This window comes from Hippichthys cyanospilos, chromosome 17, assembly GCF_059441005.1.
Source record: "Hippichthys cyanospilos isolate Australia breed blue-spotted pipefish chromosome 17, RoL_Hcya_1.0, whole genome shotgun sequence".
In the NCBI taxonomy this organism is placed as follows: Eukaryota; Metazoa; Chordata; class Actinopteri; order Syngnathiformes; family Syngnathidae; genus Hippichthys; species Hippichthys cyanospilos.
The window spans coordinates 15255088-15267161 of NC_142385.1; the positions used below are offsets into that span (position 1 = coordinate 15255088).

At 42.9% G+C, this 12074-nt stretch overlaps 1 protein-coding gene across 1 annotated transcript; it reads left to right on the top strand.

Annotated features, from left to right (window-relative positions):
- The first annotated feature begins 2946 nt into the window (after window positions 1-2946).
- msh2 (mutS homolog 2 (E. coli)) lies at window positions 2947-11821 on the top strand. The gene is made up of 16 exons (XM_088439901.1): window positions 2947-3172; window positions 3291-3439; window positions 3844-4113; window positions 4719-4865; window positions 4965-5114; window positions 5679-5812; window positions 6439-6638; window positions 7839-7948; window positions 8938-9061; window positions 9235-9385; window positions 9465-9562; window positions 9849-10094; window positions 10654-10858; window positions 10920-11167; window positions 11264-11424; window positions 11494-11821. Exons 1-16 carry the CDS (start codon window positions 2965-2967, stop codon window positions 11668-11670), a joined length of 2778 nt encoding a protein of 925 aa, XP_088296027.1. The 5' UTR covers window positions 2947-2964; the 3' UTR covers window positions 11671-11821.
- Window positions 11822-12074: the final 253 nt, after the last annotated feature.

A 12074-nucleotide genomic window follows, 5' to 3' on the forward strand; every position in this document is an offset into this window, starting at 1 on the left:
CTGTGTGCAACATAAAAATTACTCGCAATGTTTACAAAAAAAATCTCAAAAAAACATTTAAAGAAAAAATTAAGGTCATTTTCATGTCCTTCAAGCACTAAAATTGGCAGTGAGCCTCTGAAGACCTACAAAAAGCTGCAAGAAAACTGATATTTGGCTCCACAGCAGCCATAAAAAAAAAAGAAAAAAACAATGGTGGACTGAATGGCCTTTCTCCCGAAATTCAAGCCTACCTCATTCGTGAAAGGAGAGTTTTGTTCTCTGTGGCATGTGACCTCTATTAATAGCCAATAGTGAGCTTTCAAAAAAAAACAAGACACTACACACTGATTAAGGACCTCAAATAAAAAGTTACAAGCAAAACCTGCACAGACTGCAGTGATAATGAGGAATTATAACATCATAATTATTATTTTTCTCATGTGATGTTATAATAAATGATCCCATTTCCTCTGCACACACACACACACACACACACACACACACACACATATATATATATATATATATATATATATATATATATATATATATATATATATATATATATATATATATATATATATATATATATATATATATATATATATATATATATATATATATATATATATATATAAATATATATATATATATATATATATATATATATATATATATATATATATATATGAATGTGCCACAGTGAAGGCTAATATTTTTTTATTGCATGACATGGCCGACATGTTACAAACATCATCCGATATGGTTGTAAAAGTGAGCGCTAAAGTGCTCCTAATTTTGTGTCCAGGCTCATAAATCTCTGTGAAATGAAGAGACAAAACATTTTGTTCTTTGATGAAATAATGGGAGTCATTGGGTTCAGCGCCTTTGTGTTGAGGTTCAAAAACTAAACTAGTTTGCAAACGCCTTCAAATTCACTGTTTTGACTGCAAATTCAAGCTATGGCGCAACAGAGAATGAATCAATTATTAAAAATTAAAAATGTTGTTAAGGACAATATATGTTTCCGATCAGTGGTTCCCCATCCTTGTCTTTTTTTTTTTTCGCCAAGTGCCCCTAAAAAAGCATAGTATGCGAGTGACTTCATGCTCCAATCACTTTGCTCTTAATTTGAAAAGAAAACTGTACCGTTTCTGTCAACAACACCCAACATAAATATGTTTTAAGTTGCATTCGAAACAGCATCGGAAAGCATTAAATTTAGGATCTGAGGGTGTGGGAATCTTTTTCGATTCGCAATTAAAAATGATTTAATTATTTGATTCCCAATTCAATTCAATGGTGAATCTTAGTCGTAGTAAATGAGAAATTAGAAATGTTTTCTCACCTGAAATGACATTTCCAATTTTTTGACTGGCGCTGTTTAAAAAAGCCACTTTGCAATGTCATGAGTTAGTCTTAATCTGAGTGTTTCACTTCGCTCCCAACAGTGAACGGTTAATTAAATCATTCAAATCTTTTCGTTCCACAATCGTGAATCTCAGCATCAAATTTGCGAAACACATGGAATGACGCTTCCCATCAAAAGTTGTGACGTGGGCATCCCATATCTCAAATTATCTGAAATTTTCCCAACACAGTCCAAAAGGATGACACACCAGTAAATCCTTTTGCCTTTCCACTTTCTAATTTGCCCCCCCCCCCTCCAATTTTTTTTTTCCCATGTTATGATTTTGAGCTGCGTATGGTGGCAGCTGTCACATGCTCTTTCACGCAAAACCCAGCGCATCACCGATGACATTTCTTCAAGCCCAGCAGAGGACATATTTGATTGACACGCTTGGTGCCACATGACGTTTGTTTCCTTGAAAACGAAAAGGAGGAATTGATGATGTTTTTCCACTCAGTCGTGACACAAACATGTGCGCAGCGCTGTCAGAAATATACGTTGCATTTTTTTTTTTTTTTTATGTTTTATCCAGACCGGATCCATAGGCAACAATTCATGCAACTGTCTCAATAACGACATTGGCCTTGAAGCGTTAACCATGGCCGCATAGATGATTTTTCACGTTTCATTTGATTTCCTCTCCACAACACGTTAACAAGGTTAATTATTAAGTACAAGGTTTTTTTTTTCTTCCAAAAAGGTGAACTGTACCAATGATGACCCTGATGTACAAATTGCAAAAATGAACTGAGCAAAACACAAAAGTTAATTGCAAATACACACAAAAAATGAAATAATAATAATTCACAAATTGAAATGCTGTGGAAAAAAGCTTGCTTTGAGTCTGTTTTCCGGCTTTTTTGAGCCCTGTAGCGCTAGATTTTCGATCCTGATCATCGGATGAGTTACGTCTTTCAGAATGTTAAAAAAAAGGAGCAATAAATTATAAGACCCGAGACGAGATTTGGGGACAATTACAGGTGATAGCATTTACTGCGAGCTAGCTGATGTGGAGCTAATGCACGTTCCGGCTAAGACGGCTAACGATTAGCCGCGCAGCTCAGTCGTGACGGCATACAGGAACTTCAGATTTCGTGGCTGGAACATAATTTTTTCTCAGAAACTAGTTGGGAATGTTAGCTGAGGGTAGTGTGTCAGGACAAAAATGTAGTACAATAATAAAAACAACAAACAAACAAGCAAAAAAAAATTTGCAGGCAAAAATCTTTTATGGTCTGTTTTTATAGAATTAGATCTCAAATAGGCTGTTTCCTCAGCGGTGACGTCACTAATTAATGGAACATTTTATCATTTAATGACATTTAAATATTGAATGGTGCATTTATTTATTGCATTTTGACACTTTTGGTCCACACCAATAACATATTTTGTAATTACGGTATAATAATAAAATGTAATAATAATAATAATAATATTAATAATAATAATATTAATAATAATAATAATATATTAGTATAATACCTTCGTTATCAAACGCAGGAAATGGAATTTAACACCAAACGCAAAAACGTCACTTCCTGTTTCGAGCCTCAGCGGCGGGAGATTCCAGCATGGCGGTGCAACCAAAACACAACCTGTCCACGGACAGCGCATCCGAAAACGGTTTCCTCAACTTCTTCTTCTCCATGCCGGAGAAGCCGGACACAACTTTCCGCATATTCGACCGAAGCGACTATTATACTGTTCACGGCAAAGACGCCGCGTTCGCCGCGAAAGAAGTTTTCAAGACGAACGGCGTCATCAAGCATTTGGGCTCCGGTAAGCTAACCGGGCATAGCATCATCCTAGCATCATCAAATCACATGCTAATAGGCTAATCGAACTGGGTTCCATTTCTTTTTCTTTTTGACGAGCACTTATTTATGTCTTAATTCAGGGAGTCGTAAATTGGAGAGTGTGGTGTTGAGCAAGCTCAACTTTGAAGCTTTTGCCAGGGACCTGCTCCTGGTTAGACAGTACCGCGTCGAAGTGTACCGGAACCACAGCAAAAGCAGCAAAGAGCATGACTGGAAGATTGAGTTCAAGGTTTGTTTTGACCCCATTAGCTAACATGCTAAGGACCCCCCATTGCAAATGTTTGCTGAAACAAAACCAAAACATTGAAGCTAAACACGAGTGCCCCTTTAAATTCACCAAAAGATTCGATTTGGTAAGTATGTTTGTTAATTTTCAGCTGGGCCGAAGTTTAAAAATAGAACGTCTGCTTATCACAAACCTGGTCAATTTCGCATTTTGACCATTTCTAAATGATTACATTCTAAAAATATTTTAAACCGGTTGGATTTCTCTGTTCAAGAGTCATGAATAATTTTACAATTTAATATAAAATGAAATTATTACAAATGTATTTATTAATAACCCATGTTGTTTAACGGACCCCCTGCAGTCCTGTTGAACTGTTGCTATCTTTCTGGTTCTATCTGCTGTAGGCCTCTCCAGGAAACCTCACTCAGTTTGAAGAGATCCTGTTCGGCAGCGGAACCTGTGCGGAAGGCAGCGCGGGCGTGGTAGCTGTGCGCACCGCCAATGGTGTGGTGGGCGTGGGCTACGTGGATGCGGCGCAACGCACCATGGGGGTGTGCGAGTTCCCTGACAATGAGATTTTTTCCAATTTGGAATCGCTGCTCGTGCAAGTGGCCCCCAAAGAATGTCTCCTTGCTCAGGGGGACAGTAGTGCAGATGGCATCAAACTACGGGAGGTTTGTCTTTTTTTTCATTAACCAAAAAAAATAATTGGAAAATGTGTTCCAATTGAGAAAGAAAAATGACAAAAAACATGTTTAACAAATGTGCGCCACGCAGTTTTACAGGCCAGTGCATAATAAAACCACAATACAAAAAACCCCAAATAAAATGACAGTTTAAAAAAAAAAGCTATGATTGAATATAAATCCTTTGCATCGCTCTTTTGCTCGTCTGCTCCGAAAATACTTTTTGATTCATAATCAAAATTTCGTTTTTGTTTAATTGTCAAACATCGAATTTGAAATGTTCCCTCAAAATACAGACAAATTTACAGTATTAATCAACACTTATTTTCCCTTTTTTTTTTTTATACTATTCACCTAAGTATTTTCAAATTTTCAATATTACGCCTGTCAAGGCACTTGGTGTGAGTGTTTAAGGTTCATCAGGTTCATCTTGAGTTCATCTCTTTCATAAAGCAACACTATGATCATGTGCTCCAGTCCATTTTTTTTTAAACCCCAAAACAATCAGCGTTCAGTCAACAAAAAAAGCTAAGAAGACGCCAGCGTGTGAGATCTTGTCTAATTTGCTCGCGGGGATTGATGGACCTTCGCAGGTGGTGCGGCGCGGCGGCGTGCTGGTCTCGGACAGGAAACGAGCAGAGTTCAGTAGCAAAGACGTGGTCCAGGACCTCAACAGGCTGCTGAGAGCCAAACGCGGGGAGACGGTGGCCAGCAACACCCTCCCGGAGCTGGACAAACAGGCGAGGGGCTGATTTCATCTCCGTGAGGGGCTTGGAGAAGTTCTCTTCCGCTTTTCCCAGTTGGAAATCGCTAATGTCCCTCTGGTGGCGCTTTTCTAGGTGGCCGTATCCTGCCTGGCCGCCGTGGTGCGCTACCTGGAGCTGCTCTCCGACGAGTCCAACTTCAACTCCTTTAGCCTGACCTCGCTGGAGCTGGGTCAGTACATGAGGCTGGACAACGCCGCCATCAGGGCTCTCAACCTTTTCCAGGTGGGCCGCACCACTGGCTCACAAAATGCAGACTGCTCCTGTTAGCTGTAGTGTATGGCCTCTTTATTTATTTATCTGGGCAGTGCTTAGTAAGTGTCTTCACTGTATTTGCCTCCATTTTGTCACCTTTTTTCTTCAGTTGGAAACCCAAATGTTGTCTCAGGCGATTTGCTAGTAATCCCAGCATCCTGTATTCCTCCCATATCGCGACAGATGGGCTTAGGCGCGGGATGATATCACATTCTGGTGGTATGATAACCTTGAGCAAAAATATCGCGGTGTAACTGTATTGAAATTACAGCGTTGGAATACAAGATATTCAAATCTTTTTTGCTAAATATCTATTTCCTTCTTTTTTATTTTTTAAATGAAAACATTTAGTGTAATACAGAATGTTACAACTATTTACCATGCTAAATTAAAAGTAACACGTAATAATAAAATCAAAACTAACTGTTTTGCGCACCAATAAACTTCTTTCTAATTGAACGCACCCGATTTAAAGTGAAATGCGGGCACTTGGTAGAAAATAAGTATAAGGGTGACACTTGCGCCTTTTTGCAGGGTGCGCCCGACGACACCAGTGGGGCTCACTCCTTGTCCGCTCTGTTGAACAAGTGTCGCACACCTCAAGGCCAGCGGCTGGTCAACCAGTGGATTAAGCAGCCGCTCCTAGACAAAACCAAAATAGAGGAGAGGTAAGAGAGTCACGCTTTTCCTCTTACCGGTGCAAAAACGGGTGAGGGAAAGTTGCTTAACTCTTCTTTCTTATCACCACATCTTCATTATGGTTGCACTCAGCTTGTTGCCACGGTAAAATCACTTAAATTGCCAGCAATGTAACATCTCCCAAAAATCCCAGTTGGCCTCTTTCCACGGTTTTAAGATCACATTCGCAAGGTTAAAGAGAACAAAATGCAAAATAAACAGCGTATCTTTTGTGGTAACAGGGAGAGATTTGATGATGTTAAAAAAAACACGTTAGAAGTCTTTTTTCCCCCCCAAGAAAAAAAGCAAAATCGGTCATTTGTCTTGGTCAGCGCGCAGACATGCACAACCGTAGCGTGTGACTTGAACACGAGGCGGTTATGCTTTGTGGCCTTACCTAATATGTTTTGTGTGGGAACTCCAATATTCACAATCAGATTACATACTTATTAATTTTATCACAGGCGCTCATTTTTGTATGTAACTCTTTCGATTGAGACTGGATATCATCGTCAAAAAAACATTTTTTTTTTTTTTTTTCAGCCATTCGGGAGAATTGTGAGTGTAATTTTAATCATGCGATAGTATTAAAACGTTGAGCTTTTCCAACGTGCAGGCTGGACCTGGTGGAGAGTTTTGTGTGCGATTCGGAGCTGAGGCAGACGTGCCAGGAGGACCTCCTGCGCCGCTTCCCCGACCTCCAGCGGCTGGCAAAGAAATTCCACCGCCACAGCGCCACCTTGCAGGACTGCCACCGCGTGCACCAGGCCGTCGGCCAGATCCCCGCGCTCATCACCGCATTGGACAGATATTCGGGTAATCCACGTCTTTTTAATCTTTAACTGGTCCGCGGGACATTTTCCTGCTTCTTCACAGGGCTTGCCGAAATATTAGGCATGCCCTCATCACATTTTTCGTCCATGTCTGAGTCGCCTGATTTTGACGAGACGCTGATACCGAATCCCGATTTGATACCTCTATTTTTTTTTAATTTTTTTAGCAAAATTAGCCTGGCAAGAAATGGCGGCTGTATTCAAAGAATGCAATCGGCGCCGAAACCATGAATCCCGCCACAAACACAATTATGATCGATCCCAGAAAGGGCTTTTAATAATCGGTTCTGCGCGGCATCCCGGAAAACAATAAACGTCACACTTTTTGTTACAAATTTATCTGAGAAGGTGAATGTGGCCCTCGGATGAAAAGGTTTGGGGACCTCTGTTCGTTGGGATTATAACGTTCCACTCAAACGTCCCCCAAAACGTAAGCGCAAGCTTGATTACAGTATGCCTCGCGCTTTAAACACACACACGCAAAATCAGGTCATTGGATAGAAACACACTTTTGTTGCTATATATTTCTTTCAACAATAAGAGTTCATTTCATGCCTCGTCCAGCCCCGAAGTGTCTCAACACGTGGATGAATTACTACTTTGTCAGCGTATCAATGGCCACTATGTCTTTAACAACCTTTAGGTGCTTTGATTGTGTGCTCCCTTTCTTGTCATGCGCCCAAACTATTCCGATGATGGATATCTGTTGTTTTGCTAAGTTTTCAGGCTCCCTTCCGGGCCGCAACCGGAGCCAATATGCCGCATGTAAAATAACACGCAGCGGTTCCTTTGGTTCCGACTCCTTTTGAACAATCTTTTTTTTTTTTCTTGAATTTTTGATCGTTTGTTTCCGCAAGCCTGAAGTAGCCTGAGCCAGCGCTACTTGCTTCCTCCCTATAGATAGTAATATTGTGGCTATTTGTCACAGAAATCCCTCATTAGGTGCATTATGTAGCCTTTTTGTCCCCTTCCTGTTTGTGGGGCCCTGTCCCACGTATTCATTAAGTACATTATATACACTGGCTTGCAGATCATACAAGGCCGCCATTTGTCTTTCTGCTCCGTAACGCGTATGCTCTACGATGGCTATCTGTAGTTTTCCTGAAAAAACGTGGGGGTGGTGTGTGACGACTGTCATTTTTTTCATGCACGTTATCGATTCCTCTGATCGTTTGTTTGCCAGGCAACCATCAGGTCCTGCTGGAGGCGGTTTTCGTCTCCCCCCTGAAGGACCTGCGGGACGACTTCAGCAAGTACCGGGAGATGATCGAGACCACGCTGGACATGAACCAGGTGTGGCCTTCTAAAATAAGGAAAGGGATAGGCGGGCCCTTGGAGACCAATGATTAGTTTTGGAAAATCGGTTCCCATTTAAAAGATGTCAGCGCGTCGGCACGCGAACAAATTAATCTTGAACTTGCCCAGAGCTCGAACAAAAAGTTAGGAATCGACACAAATTGGTTTGATGTTGCTGTGCTTTTGTGGTTTCTTTGAATTTCATTCTTGAATATGTAATAAAATGTTGTCTTTCCTGGGATTTTGCGCGCATTAGCTAATTAGCATAGGTTTTGTTTTTTGTCTTTAACAAAAAAAATATTGGGACTATTTTCTTGTTGATGTTGTCATTTAATAATCAACATTCATTTTAATGATTTCGTTTTCTTTTTAAGACATGTTGATGTCCCTTGGTAGCTCCCTAATCATGTTTCGATTTTACAGCAAAGATCAAAAACAAACAAAAAAAGTTATTATACACATCCGAAATGTTGTTCACTTATATGCATCTTAACAAAATTAAGGAGCAAGTTTGTTTTAATTCCATTATTTTCCTTTTACTGAAAACGAATATTGGCCCAGGTATCACAGCCTCCTTGTCTTCTTGTAATCTGCACCAATATCGGCCCGGAAGAAAACATATTTGTATCTTTTTATTTTTTTTGAGAGAGAGATATGCACTCCTGATATTGATGTCTTGTTTTTCTACATCGGGATACATTTGAAGTTATTCCAATTTTTCTTTTTTTTTTTTAAAGCATTGAATAGTTTGTTTGTTAGGCCCAGGCATGTAATAAAAGCATCCCTTGAGGATAGATCGCTTTCTTTACTTTTGATTTTGCGGCTTTGAAACTTTTTTTTTTTCCTTGCAAAATCTCAGGATTGCGTAAAAAACTTTTTTTTTTTTACCTGCGGACCTTTTCAGTTCAACTCTTCCTAAGGAAAATGCCAATCTTAATACCTAACGCCTGTGCGTTTTCTCCAACGTGATCTAAACTTCGTCGTAGATCGAACACCATGAGTTCTTGGTGAAAGCCTCTTTCGATCCCGTGTTGAGCGAGCTGCGCGAGAAGATGGACGCCATGGAGAAGAACATGCAGGCCGTGCTCAACGCCGCCGCCAGGGAGCTAGGTGACCACAACTCACACGCACTAACACGCGGCGCTGACGAATGCGCGCGCAGGTCGTCCCAAAACCTTCAATCACATTTCAACCTCGGCTAACACGTTTAAATAAAAAAAGAAGTTCTCGAAAATACTTTAGCGCGAGACATTGAGTGCGTTCCGGCGCTGGGCGCGCGGTAGGGCTGGACGCCGGCAAGACGGTCAAACTGGAGTCCAGCGGCGTGCTGGGTTTCTACCTGCGCGTCACCTGCAAGGAGGAGAAGAACCTGAGGAACAACAAGAAGTTCACCACGCTGGACGTGCAGAAGAACGGCGTGCGCTTCACTAACAGGTTCGTCTCGGCGTTTCCGTCTTTTCGCGCCTCGCCTGACGTGACCCGGCCGCGTGCGTGCGTGCGTGCGTGTCCTCAGCAAGCTCAGCGCGCTCAATGAGGACTACCGGCGTAGCAGGGAGGAGTACGAGGAGGCGCAGAACGCCATCGTCAAAGAGATCATCAACATCGCCTCAGGTGCGCAATCTGCAAGGCATGTGCTCGCCATGCCTTCCGTTGTTTTTTTTTAGCTGCATAAACAAAGGACTATTCAGAGAATCCTGGACTATTCTGACAGGAGATTTCTTTTTTTTCTTAAAGCATGACTGTAATTAGAGCAAGTAAACAAACTCAAACCAACATTTCAGTGTATTGTAATATCTTAAAAAAAATGGCCACGATTAAGTATTTCCATATGATTTGCATTACTGATGCAAGCCATTATAATTTCCGCTGATTATTTTTTTTTGTCCAAACGAACTAGGCTACGTGGACCCCCTGCAAACACTGGGCGATGTAGTAGCGCAGCTGGACGCGGTGGTCAGCTTCGCCGTCGCCTCGGTTTCGGCCCCCGTGCCCTACGTGCGACCCCGCCTGCTGTCGGACGGCCCCCGCCGCCTGGCGCTGAGCCAGGCGCGCCACCCCTGCATGGAGACGGACGCCGACACATGCTTCATACCCAACGACGTCGCCTTTGTGCAGGGGGAGACCACCTTCTACATTATCACAGGTTTGGGTGCACACACACACACACACACACACACACACACACACACACATAAAAACACTTTCATAGCAATTTCGCTTGCTATTAAGAATCGCTAGTAAACTAGCGTGCTGTCGGACCTGATGTTAGCGTTTGCACATTTTTTGCATGTCATCCGTTACCATAACATACAGGAAGTACTTCGCATGACCTTAAACTAAACTGGAGTAATCTTACATGTTAAAAATTGATCCCAGAATAAATACCCTTTGTGCACTCGTAAATCATCGTGAGATCACAGGAAATATTACATAAAAAATGTGCAAATAAAACGACATGTACAATTTACTCTGCCAGCACCACCAATACACCAGAACCATCTCAAGGCAAACAAATCAACTGCAATCAAATTTTTTTGGCTTGCAACAAATTAGGCCGTTTACATGTAAAAAGCGCCTCTACTTACAAAAAAAACACTTTGAAATGACTTCTGGACTTCTAATCCTCATAAGTAGATTCATTCCATTCCAGCCAATCAAATGTGGAAATGAACACGTAAGTAAACCCTTTATTCGTTGTCCAGGACCAAATATGGGCGGCAAGTCGACGTTCATCCGGCAGGTGGGCGTGATCGCCCTGATGGCTCAAATAGGCTGCTTCGTGCCGTGCCAGGAGGCGGAGCTCAGCGTGACGGACGCCGTCCTGGCCCGGGTGGGGGCGGGAGACAGCCAGGTGAAGGGCGTGTCCACCTTCATGTCGGAGATGCTGGAGACGGCGGCCATCCTGCGGTAGGTCATCTCGCGCCGACGGCGGCGCCCGACGCTAACGCGTGGAACCTCCTCGCCGCAGCTCGGCCACGGAGAAGTCGCTGGTCATCGTGGACGAGCTGGGCCGCGGCACGTCCACCTACGACGGCTTCGGCCTGGCCTGGGCCATCGGCGAGCACGTGGCCGCCCGCGTGGGCTGCTTCTGCCTGTTCGCCACGCACTTCCACGAGCTGACGGCGCTGGCGGCGCAGCGGCCCGCCGTGCGCAACCTTCACGTGACGGCCTTGACCTCCGAAGACACCCTCACCATGCTCTACAGGGTCAAGCCAGGTCTCGCGACTTTCATTCCTTGGCTTCGGCTGGCCTTAGGTCTTCTACTCCAAAAAAAACAAACAAAAACAAAACCAAACGTGCGCTTCCTCGCAGGCGTGTGCGACCAGAGTTTCGGGATCCACGTGGCCGAGATGGCCCGCTTCCCGCCGTCGGTGGTGGCCGCGGCCAAGGAGAAGGCCGAGGAGCTGGAGGAGTTTCAGGAGCCGTCCTTGTCCGACCAGTCCCGGGCCAAGAAAGTGCGCCTGGACAGACAAGTAAGCTTTTGGGGCACGCGCTCCCCGTTTCCACTTGGTGTGTACGTTTCTCACGTCTTCTGTCGGCAGGTCGGAGAGGACTTGATCCAAAAGTTCCTGGAGGAAGTCAAGCGTCTTCCCGTCGACGCCATGACGGAGGAGGAGCTGAGGGGGGAGCTGCGCCGCATGAAGGAGGCGCTGCTCGGCAAAAACAACGCCTACGTGTCCCAGCTGCTGGCGCGCTCTCGACCCATCCACGCGTCGTGATGCGCGGCGCCGCCACCTCTTTGGGACGCGAAAATCAATAAACTATTGCAAAGATTTTTTTACTTCCTTTTATAAAGCTCCTAACTTCAAATCTGTTTTGGATTTTGAGTTACTGTGTTTTTACACATAAAGGCCCCCCCCAAAAAAAGTTGATCTTTTGTTTACCTCATTTAATCGTGGTGAGATGTTTTTTTCTTGCAAATTAAAAATGACCATGTTTAGTAGACAATTTTTTTTCCGTAAAACATTTTATTTAAAAAAAGTATAGTACGTTTTATAAAAAAAAAAGTCTTTAGTAAGGCTTATTTCTCACAAAAAAACCCGACAGACTATTGTAAGGCTTTTTTTTGTAAACGAGTCTATAGTAAGTTTTTTTTCACAAAAAACGACAGTCTATATAGTAA

Coding starts and splice junctions, on each gene's coding strand:
- msh2 (XM_088439901.1), top strand. CDS start 2,965: ATGGCGGTGCAACCAAAACACAACCTGTCCACGGACAGCGCATCCGAA. Junction 5,813..6,438: donor AAAACCAAAATAGAGGAGAG/GTAAGAGAGTCA, acceptor TCCAACGTGCAG/GCTGGACCTGGTGGAGAGTT. Junction 9,386..9,464: donor GGCGTGCGCTTCACTAACAG/GTTCGTCTCGGC, acceptor GCGTGTCCTCAG/CAAGCTCAGCGCGCTCAATG.